This window comes from Lemur catta, chromosome 1, assembly GCF_020740605.2.
Source record: "Lemur catta isolate mLemCat1 chromosome 1, mLemCat1.pri, whole genome shotgun sequence".
Lineage (NCBI taxonomy): Eukaryota > Metazoa > Chordata > Mammalia > Primates > Lemuridae > Lemur > Lemur catta.
Window position 1 is genome coordinate 106,160,732 of NC_059128.1, and position 14,964 is coordinate 106,175,695.

Genomic DNA, 14,964 nt, shown 5'->3' on the forward strand with positions numbered 1-14,964 from the left:
ACTTGTCGCATAGGCCTACAGGCTCCTTGTACTGACAGGAAACTGGAGCCGAGCGCGCACAGAGGCTCAACCAGCCCCTGGTCACCCAATTCCCAGCTTAGCCTCTCCGCAGCACCACTCTTCCCAAGCTGTTTAATTCAATATAGTAGAAGGCAGAGAGGGAGTGAAGGCTGCCCCAAAGGTTTCCCAGGAGGGTGACGTCGCCACAGTTCAGGTTTTGTGTGATGAATGACTCATTTACACTGAGAAATGGAACTGATAATTGGGTCAGAATCCTTATTTAGGTAGTGCAATCAGTGGATTCTCTTTTTGCAGGAAAATCACATGATTTTCAGAATGCTGCATGGGATTCACGAGATGACAGCCAGTTTAATTGAATGATGTTAATTGTCAAGGGCGCAAAGCTCTGTTAAGTAGCTTGATGCCCTTCTCCAGCCAAGCAGGACTTCTCTGATAAGTCAGAGCACTCTCTACTGGAGGAGAGTAGCATTCTGGACACCGGTCCAATAAAGCCTGTAACTTGGTCTCTATTTTGTTTCTGCCAATGCTCGTGCTACCCTTTCTTTTCCGTCAGAATATAGCACATTCTGGTTATCTATAGTCATCCTGATTGTCTTGCATGATTCTCAAACCTCTATCCACCACCTATTGAGGGAGGCCTCTATTTGGATATGGATCTTACATGCTTCACTTCTAATCTCCAAGGAGCAGGGCTGTCTTTTTATAGCCCCAGGGGGCTGTAAACCTTTAGGTTGTCAAAAAGTAATTTTGAGTTGAATTTTCTGTAACAAGAATTGGGATCCCATTGGCCCCCTTAGACCTCTCTACATGCTGTTCCCTCAGGTAGCTCCTGAATTCTCTCCACTTCTCACTGTTCCAGCTTTATTGGTCTTTTTCGACTCCTCTTAGGATGAGGGAATGAAGATAGTGGAAATTGTGAGAATTGAAGAGACAAAGGCTACTGGTTACACAACTGCCTTCTTTGGCATGTGTCCATTTCCACTCCCTGCGCCTCCTTTAGAAATATTGTACTTTGTAAATTGCCTTTTTCACTTTAAGTGAGAATTTCCTTGTTTTAAAGAATATCCTCGGCCGGGCGCGGTGGCTCACGCCTGTAATCCTAGCACTCTGGGAGGCCGAGGCAGGTGGATAGCTCGAGGTCAGGAGTTCGAGACCAGCCTGGGCAAGAGCGAGAGAGACTCTGTCTCAAACAAAAAAAAAAAAAAAAAAAAAAAAAGAATATCCTCACACGTAAATCTTTTGTGCATTTTAAGTTGTTTTTAAGATAATCTCAGTCATATTACTGGGTGTAAGAATGAACACTCTTAAGGCTCTTAATACATGCTGCCAAATCATGTTTTTCTTCAATAATGCCAACATTGGATGTCATGATAAAAAAAATTGCACCAAGCTAAGAAATGTCATGTTAAGCTGCGCATGGTGGCAGGTATCTGTAGTCCCAGCTACTCAGGTTGAGGCAGGAGGATCGTACCTAGGAGTTCAAGACCAGCCTGGGCAACATAGTGAGACCTCATCTCTAGGGAAAAATAAATAAATAAATGTCATTTTTGTAGTCTTTCTTCTCCACCTGACCACTGAAGCACTTTAAGTAGTGGTTCTCAAGGAGAGCTGTGATCAAAAACGAGTGAAACAAAATTAACAATTTGCAGTGAGATTATACACACAATTTTATATTATAAAACAATGTCCTATAAAACATAATAGCTTGGTCAAGGTGTGAGAATTGCTTGAGGCAGGAGTTTGAGATCAACCTGAACAAGAGCCAGATCCTGTCTCTACAAAAAATAGGAAAATTAGCCCAGCATAGTGGTGTGCACCTACCTACAGTCCCGGCTACTTGAAAGGCTGAGGCAGGAGAATTGCTTGAGTCCAGAGGTTTGAGGTTGTAGTGAGATGATGATGCCACTGCACTCTAGCCTGGGCGACAGAGCAAGACTCTTTCAAAACAAACAAAACCCCCCCCAAAACATAATAGTCCAGTAGTTTTATGATACTTCCTTAAATAACCTATTCCAGGTTGTTTAAAATTCAATGCTAACACTATGCAAAAATTTAAAAATTAAGTGACAAGTGTCATCATACAAGCACATTTTGTGGGGATTACATGTGCATCTGCTTTTGCAATACATAAATTTTTCAAGTATACTGAACACAGGCTTTGTAGTTTAATATTTTGGAAAAATTAGCCAAATAACTCACATCAAAACAATAAAGTTGAAGTTAATGTACAATTAAAAAGCAAAACTGGCATCAGGTGAAAACTAAACCAACTAAATGCAACACTGATGATGCTCTAAGTTTCCACCAACACTGGATATTCAAACTATGGGCAGTGGTTATGTTGGTATTAGCCTTTGTAACGCCAACTTGTAATACTAAATTGGAATCCTTAGAAGGCTTTAATAATGTGCCAATTATGGTTTATGAATGCCAAAGGTTAATAAATGGACCTTAATCACTTACTTATTTTGCTATTAAGAGTGGGATTTACCTTTTTAGATAAGTGGAGAGTTGACCATATTTACAAAACATTCCCTTAGGGTAGAGACAGACCTGTGGTCCTGGCTTTCAGCTCCAGATGACTTGCTTCAAGAGCACTAATGAACAGGCAGCAGAGGGAGCGGGCAGCCCCATTAGCTTGGTCCCTCCATCCTGTATCATCCAGAAAAGGCCATTTCCTCTTATAATACACAATTCATAGCAGACTTCCAATTCTGTCCTGAATGTTCACTTTAACAAACTACCTCCATAATAAAAGATGGTTATGTGCAGTGCAATTTGTGCAAGGCCCAATTTATCCATTCAATATGTATTAATGCTTAGTTGTACAAAAGTTCTTTAAGAGACATAGATTAGGGAGAACCAAAATCAGTGGTGATATATACACATACACACACATATATATAACGAGGCAGACTTCAGCTCAAAATACTTTTTTTTTTTTTTGAGACAGGGTTTTGCTATGCTGCCCAGGCTGGAGAATAGTCTAGTTGCTATGCACAGGTGCAATCATAGCACACTACAGCCTGGAACTACTGGACTCAAGGTAATTCTCCTACTTCAGCCTCTCAAGTAGCTGAGATTACAGGTGTGCACCACAAAGACGTTTTAACCAACAAAATTTCAGCCAATAGGATGGGTTGTCTGGCACATTACAGAGTATTCAAGAAAGCTCTTGATTTTTCAAGATAAGGCTGCCCAGTTAGATGTTACTTGTACAAGAGATCCTGCTTTGGGTGACAGATTAGTTTTTTCAATTCAAAATGTGATTCTTGGGAATCTAAGTATCTATTGAGACGACCTTAAATCGAATTCAATTGTTTAAGGCTATCCCTATTTCAAGCCTTTACCTTGGTTTTCATTCTCACTAGCCCCAGAGTAGAAAGGAATTGCTAGATACGAGGATAAGAATGATTATGGTCCACCACATTTTGGCAGTCATTATTAGGAATAACTAATGTCTAAACATTTAGATAACAGTTTGAAGAGTTATTTCTGGATAGCATCCTATTTCTTTTTAGGCATGATGTTTTATTTTCAATTACCACAAAATATTTTATAACAAGAGTCAAATGTGATAATACAATTTTCTTTATTAAAAATAATTTACAGCATCAGTAACATATACACAATTGTCATCAACTGGATTTGCCTCCAATATATTTCTATACAATACTTAACATTATTGAACTTAAAACTGTTACACTGTTTTGTTGGCTTTAAATAATAGACAATGATTTGTAGTTACTTGAGATATATGGTTTCATAGCCACGTATTACGTGTAAAATTGATATAAACATTGACATTACCACCCTTTATGGGGGAAAAAATGACTGAAAAAGCCAAAGTCCATCCCCTTCTCCTCTCTTTATTACTCCAAATCAAACTAAGATAGGGTCAACATCCAGTATCTTATTATCTTCTAAACCTAAAGGCAAAAGAAAGGTATCTTTTAATTCAACCAAAGAAAAATGTCAAATAATTTCTCCTCATCCTGTCACTCATCACTGAGAAGACAAATCCACACATCATTGTTACCATATATGCAATAAACTGTGATTCTGATGTAGGTCTTAGCTTTATTTTCCTTTGGTACAACTGCAGTTTGATTACCAGCGAAAAACTGAGCAATCTGACTAGAGGGATTTTGATACCTCTCATTCAAGTCCCATTCAAGTGTCAGCATGGAGATAAAGCAGGAAATAATGACAACTGTCATCTTATAAACTTTTTAGGTATCATAATGGTAATTCAGTGGCTGGATGACACTTTCATTGATTTTTATAGGAGTAGCAAAAGCCAAAGGTATAACAATGGCAATGATATGTAGCATAATGTTTTTAAAAGATTTTTAAAAATGCTGCCATTGGTAATGACCTTTGAAATGGTACTCTAAGCTCGCAACACTGATTTGCGCTTTTTTTTTTTTGTGGCTATTATACTTCCTTTTCACATTTGTATTTTTTTTTTTGGTAACACAAAATTATCCAGATATAGTCAACAAAGGAGGTAAGTAAGACAATAAAAACCAACAGATGCCAGATTTTTGCAGACAGCATTTGGCTAGAAGCAGAATTGTAAGGTACACTCATTGGAACATACATACATGACTCTTTCCCAATTTAAAACCATGCTTATCAAGCTTTTGGTTCATTGTATATAAACAAAAATTATGAGAACCTCGACTTTGTCCTGAAATAGAAGATGTATTAATACTGGACTAGGTAGACTGGAAATGTAAATGTTTAATTCATACCTAGCTGGCTTTATCATTATCTCCTGGATGGGCTGTCGATGATTAATGCCTGTGCCTCTGCTCCATATATATAGTATGCCTTCAAAATAATACATATTCCACCCCCCCCCACACCATCTAGAATTACCATTTTTTCAAAGCACATAACAGGTATTTTAACAGTAAATTTGTAAATTCTCCATCCGTAACCCATGTTTTCATGTAAATTAAAAACACATGCACTGACAGATATACAGCATATATCAAGAACACAATATAACTTGAATGTACCAAAGAATATATTTATAAAAAATTTAAATAAAGGGGAAATTGTTTTGTCAAATTCATTTGCGAAATTGTTTGCAAAATCTAAACACATATTTGCAAAACATTTTCAAAAGATTGTATGATTATGTGCAAAGTTCTCAGTGGTCTTCATCCACTGGTTTGGTAGTTTCAGCATTTTAGCTTAAAACAAGTAATTCTTTACTCTGCAATGTGAGCTAATTCTGAATTGCAATTAACTAGGTCATAGAAAGACCTCCACATGGTGAAAAAAAAAATCACTACAATTAACCTTTAGCCTGCTAAGTTAAATTTAATAATTTTAAAAAGGTATAGAACCTTCTGGAGTTAATTATTCAACTTTTCAAGTTGCCAAACATCTTTTTAATAGAACCTTTGATGTGGCAGACAGACACACATATTGAGAATATATGGTACTCAGACAGCAACAACTTAAGTGTTTTATCCTTACAGTCAACTTTGGTTAAAACAGTAACATAACAAAATTCATAGAATCATGCAGGCAAGGTAAAATAATGATTCAAAATGACAGGAAATCAATTTAATTTAGAAACAGCAACATTTAAAAAATGCTTAGGGTTGAGCACCTATATAATTTAGGGTGGAAAATTTAAAAGTCTAGAGAAAATCAGTTTAGAGTTTAATGACTAAATGAGTTCTCTTTATCAACTATGAGTGTGGAATTTCGGTTAATATATCTAAAATATTAGGTTATGGGAAATTATAGTATCACATAAGGTAAGCAAAATAATCTAATCCAATTAATATAATGCCATTTGAGGCTTGCCAGAGGGTCTCAGTGGCAAATTACTGAAAAATTAAAGGCTGCACCATACATGATACATATTTCCATTGCTAATACACAGTACCACACAATCAGTTGTATTCTGCCATGGTCCATCTTCAGATGTGGAGGAAACCCTGGCTGGATTGTTGGACAGAATGATTGTGATCTGGGGCAGGTTTTATCCCTTGTAGTTAGACTGAGACCGAGGATAAACCTGGCTTATATGACAAACTAAGAATGACAAATGGGTCCAGCTGAATTCTGAAAAGGAATCAATAAAAGTCCATTTATAAATCAGATTCCGATGTCCATAATTCTAGAGTCTTAATCTGGCTTCTTATTTCAATCTGCTAGCTACTCTTAACCAACAAACAGTAGTACACAGTTTTACAGGTGCAAAACTAAACAAACAACTTCAGGAAGGTTACTCATATAAGAATCTTCAACACAAGTTCAAATTCTGCCTTTATTTACAAAATGGTCTGATAAAATATCCCCCCCTCCCATACTTACAGGTCTCTTCCACAACACACTTCACACGTTGATTTTAGCAATGTTAATAGCACCATTCGTATATTATTTAAAATCAAGAAGATTTCATTTCAGTCACTATGTTGATTCATAATCATTTACATCCATGGATGAGATAAGTGAGTATACTGGGACTATCTGCAGCTCCATGGTAAGGATTCCTGGGTCCAGCACAAAAGGCTTTGCAGTTACCAGTTACAAAAGGTATCCATGGTGAGTAGATACTATGAGAATTTTCGTGCCACAAAGTTTAATAATCCTCCGTGTTTGTACAATGTTATTTCCACATCATTTTCAAATGAAGCAATCACGCTGAATACTTTTCCAGTGCTTGTCTTTAAACAAACAAAAACATCTTATGTGAGAGGGAAAATACAAGTGTTACTTAGTAGTCAAGAACATTTGTCTTCACATTTAATGACTTTACTTGCCACACAATCTGTCTGATTTTCCTGGTTCTAATTTCATATATTCTGATCGCTTGAAACCCTTTTGCTGCTTGAAAACATCTGAGATACCTGACCATGAGCTTCATAGCTAGGTAGAAAAAGTTATTTTTATTCCTAATTCTAAACAAGTATACTACCTAGAACATCTAAATCAAAGCATTTAGATTTTGACATTAATTGTGGAAGTTATACTCACTACTCACATTCATTTTACACCAAGTATTCATTGCACATAACTCATACTCTTTTCCTTTATTTTCTTAGGTGTAAAATCTGTGTTGTTCTAACCATGAATGCTCAACTTTGCCTTCTCTTTGGAGTAGTGTATACACCTGGGTTAAAATTAGATCACCAAGAGTTGAAAACTAGGAAAAGGAAGTTGACACATGTAACTGGAAGTCAAGATACCCCTCCAAGTGTCTTTTTTCTGGACTAAGCATCCAGTTCTACTTTTTCCCAGATAACATGAACTACATCAACACAGGTTTAAGTATGTAAGAAACAGAGTCATCTTAAAGTACAACTCATGTTCACTAAGTGGCATTAGAATACAATTTATAGCAATTGTTTCTTATTTGATTTGTAACCATTTCTTTGAGTACAGAATGCACAATCATGTATTTGAGAATTTTAGAAATACCTGAATATTTAATGTAATCCCAGGAGACAGTTCTTGAGGAAATGTTAAAGAAAATGTTTCTCTGCCAGAGAGGCCCAGGGAATCTGCATTTTCTCCTGGAAGGAACTGAAGTGGAGCTATGCCAATTCCAATCAAATGATCTTTGTGTATTTTTTCATAACTTTCAGCCAAAACAGCCTTTACACCCTGTAACAAATGTGTGTTTTATTTCCTCCAGTCACTTGTAAAAGTTGATTCACTGAGCATTTAAAGGGGGAACAAAAAAATCTACTTTGGCCTTTATATAAATACTTTTAATCTAATACCTCATATGAATCATGTTCTATCAAAGTTTCTTTATAGATTATTTTTCTGGATTTTTAAGGCATTTCCTAAGTTATTCGGACTCCCCCTCTGCTGCTCCAGGGTTAAGTACTACCCTGCCTACCACATAGTAAGAGCTCCATAAATGGGGTGGCTGCCTCAAATAGGGCTCAAGAGGATTGCTATTCAAACATGGCAGATCTAACACATGTGTTCTTCAACACTCTCTTGAAATGCCACTGAAATAAAGGAATAAAAAAGGTATAAACTCACAGCAACAAAGGGAATAGAATGAGAGAATTCTATAAATATTAATATTTAGAAGATTGGTAACTGACTTAGACAATGTTGAAACTACAGAAGGATAAATTGAAATCAGAGTGTATCAATAAGGTCTGAGTCAATCTGCAACATAAAACCCAGGAAAAACTTGAGACTCAGAGGCATGAGGTTCTTGGCACAATGGGAATACTGGTTAGAAGTCAAGTCTATAAAAAGCAGTAAGATCTCCAGCCCAATCCCCACTCCAGAAGAGCAGAGGTTTATTCTCTGGAGAAAATGAGCTAGAGAGGTTCTAGACTTGTGTTTTGCAACTTTTTTCATTATTCCCTACCTCAGGAGCCTTTTAAGACAATTTTTCCTTAATCATGTCTTCCTCTTCACCTCCTCTCCTTCTGAAATTTTGATACCACATTACTGTTTATCTGTTTATATACTATATGTTTATCTGTACTTTATACATAAAAAGAGTAAGCTTTTTTTTTTTTAACCACCTAAGAACCAATTTTCATCCCTTGGAGTGCCATTACTGCTGCTGATAATGCATTTTCTAGACTAAAGAACACTGGGCAAAGGGAAGGCTGGGGTTAGGATACCAGATAGGGGGATTAAATATAAGTCTGCACCCTGAATGAGTCTACTTCCTTGAAGAAACTGAATGGCCTCAGAAAAACTACTTACAGGTAACGACATATAGGGCTCTCTCAATGAAAATGGTAGCTTATCACCTAATCATCTATACTAAGCACCATCAATTGACAAAACCCAATCCCCACCAACAGCTTGTAATCAGTTTTTTAACATCTAACTAAATGGACAGCCAAGGATCACCCATTATATGAGGAAAGCCTCCAACATAAAAAACAGAAACTAATTTTCAGAATAAAAAGAACCTATACCTATAATTAACTTATAATTAATATCTCAGAAGGATAAGAATTTGGTTTATTCCTAGAAGTTCTCAGAATATTTGCATTTTAAAGGAGAAATTAAAGATTCAAAAAGAATGAAGTTTTCGTGATATGCTATGAGGGTTGTGTTTTGGCCAGCCTTTTAACAGCTACAATTGTAAAGAGAGGCATTTGTGAGTATGAAATAGCAGAAAGCATATGTCACATGACTATTCCCTCCAGTAGATGGTCTATTTGCCCTCCAACAAGTAAACAGTCTCAGAAGAAATGTCTTCCTGGCCAACAGCCAGGTACCATAATCTCCTATGAGGGTGGGGGGGAAGTGAAACTTGGCCCACTACCTCTGAGTCTCTTAACCCCTGACAGAGCAAATCAGAGAAAATTAAATGAAAAGGAGGCAAGTAAAACTACCAGTAGGTATAAACAATTATTATAAAGTAATGGTGTTAGAATCTCCTTTCCCTCCACTATATTGACTTCTTCACATAAGACCAATGTACGTTTAATCAAATTCACAGTATTAAAATGCAACTGAGAACTAGATGAATACAAAATATTATCTGAGATCACTGAAAAAAACCTTTGAGATTCAAATAAGCATTAAAAAATCCAAATAAGCACAATAAACTTTGACAGGATATTATTGACCAAAGGGAATATGTAAAACCTGTTGAAGCTTAAGATGATAAATTTTAAGAATCAATACCAGTAAATATGGTCCTTTGGCAGCCCAGTCTCTTGAGTTTCCTGAACCATATTTTTTTCCTGCTAAAATAATCAGCGGGATACCTTCTTTCTGGTACAGCTCTGCAGCCTCAAATACATCTAGCTGTAGATTTAAACAAACACAAAAATCTTTAATACAAAATTTTGATCCAATTAACAATTGCCTAAACACTTTGTATACATCCTTACCGACTGTCCTGATGGAAAATGAATTGTTTTGGGAGCTGGCTTTCCAATAAACTTATTAAAAAGCTTGATATTTGCAAAAGTACCTCTTGTCATCACAGCATCATTACCCCTTCGGGCTCCGTAAGAGTTGAATTCTCGAGGGGTAAGGCTACAAGAAAGTTATGGAAAGTCAGTTTTCATTCCAGATGGAAAGTAATGACATATTACTGAGTTGTAAAACTTATTCAAAAACATTTTTTTATTAGGTAAAATTTCAAGCATGTACAAAAGTAAAAACAACAGAACAGTGAATGTCCATGCGTCTATCACCAGGCAATAATAATCAACTCATGGACTCTTTGTTTCTTCTATAGTCACCTCCATTAGATTATTTTGAAGCAGAACTCAGATACATTATAACTGTATACATTTCAGCATGTTTCTCTAAAAGATACAGACTCTTTTTTGGGGGGTGGGGAGACAGGGTCTTACTTCGTTGCTCAGGCTGATCTCAAACTGGGATTACAGGCATGAGCCACTGTACCTGGCCTGGCCATGGACTCTTTATACCATCTTTGGGCCAGGCATGGTGACTCACGTCTATAATCCTAGCACTCTGGGAGGATTGCTTGAACTCAGGAGTTTGAGACTAGTCTGAGCAAAAGAGAGACCCCGTCTCTACTAAAAATAGAAAAAATTAGCTGGGCGTGGTGGCACACACCTCGCCTGTAGTCCCAGCTATTCGAGAGGCAGGAGGATCGTTTTGAGCCCAGAGTTTGAGGTTGCAGTGAGCTATGATAACGCCACTGCACTCTAGCATGGCGAACAGAACAAAACTCTGCCTTAAATAAACAAACACACAAAACCCACCATCTTTATGTATACATATTAAAAAAAAACACACAGTAATTTCTTCCTATCAGATAGGTAGTCAATATTCAAACGTCCCTGACCTTTCCCCATTCTATTTTTTTTTAAGTTGTTGTGTTCAAATCAGGGTTCAAATGCAGTTCACAAATGCATTCAGTTGATCTAAAGTCTCTTTTTATAGTTGACCCTTAACACAGGTTTAAACTGCGAGGGTCGACTTATATGTGGATTTTCAGTTGAACGTGGATTGAAAATATAGTATTTGTGGGATGAAAAAATTCTCATATATTGAAGGCTAACTTTTCGTATATGTGGGTTCTGCAAGACCTAGTGCAGGACTTGAATATGCATGGATTTGGCTATATGCAGGTGGTCCCAGAACCAACCCACTGCACACACCGAGGGACAACTGTGTATATTCCCTCTCCTCCTCACCCCCTTGTACTTTATCTGATGAAATCAGGTCATCTGTTACATAGCTTTCTATATCTATAACAGATTGTATTTACTGCACCTCCACAGTATCATTTAACATGTTGTTCTGTCTTCTGTGTTTCTTGTAAACCAGATGTCAGATCCAGTGGCTTGATAAGATTACAGTTTTTACTTTTTGGCAACAATGTTTCATAGGTTATATGTACTTCCCTCAGGAAGCACATGATATTCAATTGTCTTTTTCTGGAATATTATCAGTGATTGATCATCATGGTCTAGACTGATGATTTCATTAGAGGTCGTAAATGGTGATTCTCTAATTCAATCATTTCTTCTTCATTTTTTAGGTGGAAAACTCCTATAAAGACAAACTTTCCTTCATCAAGGATTTGGTTATACTGAAATACATCCCATAGAAGAAAGGCTGGTTAAAGACTTGATTGTTTACCAGTTTTCAAAATAATGAGCTGGTTCCCTGTCATTTTCTGAAAGTAATTAATATGATGATTTTTGTGTTTTTTCTTTTAGTATCATTTATGAACTCATATTTAAATATACCTAATGTTTCAATTCCTTCTAGTTATTATTCTCACTGATGTTCAACATGTCCCATCTTTGAGTAGTAACAAATTCAAGTCTGATCCTGAGTAAACCTATACATTATTATTACATGTCAAACCAAGCTACATAGCACTGATATTTATAAAACATCTCAATGAAAAATCTTGTCATTTGAATTGTTCATGAATTAAATAAGCATCCAAAAGCTAATCAGGCAGCAGTACTGCCACTTCTACTTTTTGCAAAACTTTGTCTCTGGTGTTAAAATAGTCCATTGTTAACAAAACAATTCTACTTTATTAATCATGTATAAATGAAATAAAATCTGCCTGGTTTTAGATATTTTCAATATAGATGGCCTTTACATTCACATTTATTGTTCCTGTAAAATTTTACATTCAAGAAGCAGAAATTCATTGTCTTTTGGTTTGATACACATCAATCCTCGCCTCATGCATGTTCATTTTATAGCTCATAAAATACATATTTAGATTCTGTACTCCAATAATGGGAAGCTGGTTAGAACCAAATGATCAGGCTTCATTTGGTAGGTCAAACCAAGCTGACTTTTCAACAAAGCAGCAATGAAAAAGAAAAATTTTATTTCTAATCAGTTGTTTATATAGACTATAATTTTATAGGCTCAATTTAAAACAGATACTTCAATTTCTAAAGTTATAAGCAAAGGTACAACAGGTAACCCCCAGTTCTTGCTTAAGTCAAATACAATGACAATCAGATACCTATGATAGCATGTTTTTACTGGATAAAAGAATATGACCAGTTGAAGCCTCTTAATTGGTGAGAAAGAAGACAAAACAAACACTCTAAAGCCATGGACACATACCCTCTGTTTGTCAAATACTTAGCGGCAGCACTATTCCTCGCGATACTTCCAGCAGGTGATATATGATCTGTAGTGACAGAGTCTCCCAAATATAGTAAGACATGGGCATTTTCAATAGGCTGGAGTGCAACTGGCTCTTTGGTCTAAAATGTAAAAGTTCAAGGCATTTAACTCTTCACAAGATCTCTGAGTTTATAACAATCTTTAAAAGATCAAATAGTAAAACAGTACTTACAAGTTTATCAAAAAATGAAGGACATCTGATATAAGTAGATTTTAAGTCCCATGGAAATAAAACTGAATCTGGTGCTTCTAAGGAACTCCACCGTTTATTTCCCATCTGTGAATATGGTTTTGGTTGATGAACCAAAAGAAAGATAAAAAGAACTCAGGAAAAGAGGCTTATAAAAATGATCAAAGGAATAAAATAGTATGTAGGTCAGAATGAAAAAGAAAAGGGCTAATCCATGTAGAAAGAAAGCTAAAACAGTGTAGTCTATAAAACAATAACATGTTTGGACAGAATAATTAAAGATCTGTTCATCAAATTCCAGCATACCAGATCTTCAGGAACACCCTAAGAGGTAAGTTTCAATATAAACTGAACATAAAGTCTTTACAGAGCCCCAAAAGCTAAAGAATTTAGAAAGATTTATGTATGTTGCTAAAGAGTTTTAAACATGTGTGGGGTATGCTGTTAATTTTTAAGAATTTTATTGTGGAGAAAAACCTCTGCTTTTTCAATATATTTGTCCCATATCACTGCCTTCAAACTATATCCAAAAATCTCACCATTTCTCACCACCCCCACTGCTACCCCAATGGTCCATCCCATCAACATCTTTTACCTTGGACTGCTGCAATTGGTCTTCCAATGACTCCCCTTCTCACCCTACTCAGGGTATTAAGATTGTTTTGTTTTTCTTTTTTTCCTGAAGAGACAGGGTCTTGCTCTGTTGCCCAGGCTAGAGCGTATAGTAGCACAATCATAGCTCCCTGCAGCCTTGAACTAACTCCTGAGCTCCAGCAATCCTCCAGCTTCAGCCTCCCAAGTAGCTGGGACTACTACAGCTACACACCACCATGCCTGGCTAAGTTTTCTCTTTTTTATGTAGAGATGGGTCTCACTATGTTGTCCAGGCTGGTCTGAACACCTGGCCTCATGCAATCCTCCCGCCTTGACCTCTGGAAGTACTGAGATTACTTACAGGTGTGAGCCACTACGCCTGGCCAAGACTGTTCTCATGATGGCCTAAAATTCCCTAGGTGAACCGGGCCTCCATCTTCTCTCTGACATCAATTCCTACTATCATCCTTATTCACTATGCTCTAGACACACTGCCCTCTGTAAGGTTTCCTACTTAAGGCCTTTACCCTGATTGTCCCCTCTACCTGGAAAGCCCCGCTCTTTGCTCAGATACATGGCTAACTCATTCACCTCCTTCAAAACTGTGCTCAAATGTCATCTTTTCAACTACCCTATATAAAACTTCAATCTGCTCCCCAAATTTTGCACAATTGATCCTCTTTACCCTCATCTATTTTTTCTACAGTACTTACTACTTTTTAACAAATAACAAATATTGTATAATTTACCTAATTCTCTTTACAGTTGTCTACCTTTCCCTATGAGAATTTTGTGTTTTGTTCCCTGATGTATTACAAACACCTTGAAGGGACTCAATAAATATTTGCTAAGTACCTTTTCTCTCCTCATATTTATATTGTCTGTTCTTAAAAACATATGTATTTGCGTGTATGTGCATAAAAACACCTCTGGAAAGATCCATCTACATCTTTGTTGCTCTACAAAGGTTGCTCTACATAGGTGAAGTAAATGGCTAGGAAATTGGTAGGAGTGAGATTTCATTGTTTGCTCTCATTTCTTTCAAATTTGGAACCATCTGAATGGGAGTGACAAATAAGGGCAGTTTCTATGAAGTGTACCCACATTCAGGATGCCAAATATAAGTGCTTGCTATACACTTCCAATAAGTAAATAAAATCAATTGAAACACTCTAAGCTATTCCCTTTGTAATTACAGATTCCAGATATAAAATGACTATTACTCATTAAAAAAACCTGTACATACAAAATAATATAATTTTAATTTGCATTCTGTTCAGAAAGATGCATGAAATAAAAGAACACTGCAACTTGATTAAATTACTAAAGAAACAAATAAGACTCTTACCTCTATTTTCTCTTTTAATGTTTTAAACATGGATAGTATAACATACTCTTCTTCTACCTGATGAACTTCTTCTCGACTAGGCCAAATGTCATGCAGGAAAATGTTTTTGCCAGCAGGGTCAGTACCTGTTTAAAAAATTTGAACGTGATATTCATTATAAAAATAACTCCTTCAAAATGTTCACTGCTTTTCAAAGACA

The 14,964-nt window shown here is 36.4% G+C and overlaps 1 protein-coding gene across 2 annotated transcripts in view; it reads right to left on the minus strand.

The window, feature by feature from the left end:
• Positions 1-3,596: 3,596 nt before the first annotated feature.
• IREB2 (iron responsive element binding protein 2) overlaps positions 3,597-14,964 on the minus strand; it is a 48,274-nt gene continuing 36,906 nt past the window's right edge. The window contains exons 16-23 of one of the 2 annotated variants that reach the window (XR_006733262.1): positions 14,766-14,890; positions 12,806-12,910; positions 12,571-12,713; positions 9,879-10,026; positions 9,670-9,792; positions 7,471-7,656; positions 6,364-6,716; positions 3,597-3,950 (exon numbers count right to left, since the gene is read on the minus strand). Coding sequence is in view for 1 of the 2 variants with exons in the window: in XM_045542084.1 (XP_045398040.1) it covers positions 6,606-6,716; positions 7,471-7,656; positions 9,670-9,792; positions 9,879-10,026; positions 12,571-12,713; positions 12,806-12,910; positions 14,766-14,890 (941 nt within the window). In the remaining variant the exon portion in view is untranslated. Of the gene's footprint in view, positions 3,951-6,297; positions 6,717-7,470; positions 7,657-9,669; positions 9,793-9,878; positions 10,027-12,570; positions 12,714-12,805; positions 12,911-14,765; positions 14,891-14,964 lie in introns of those variants that run through there. The other variant, XM_045542084.1, reaches the window with a different exon arrangement.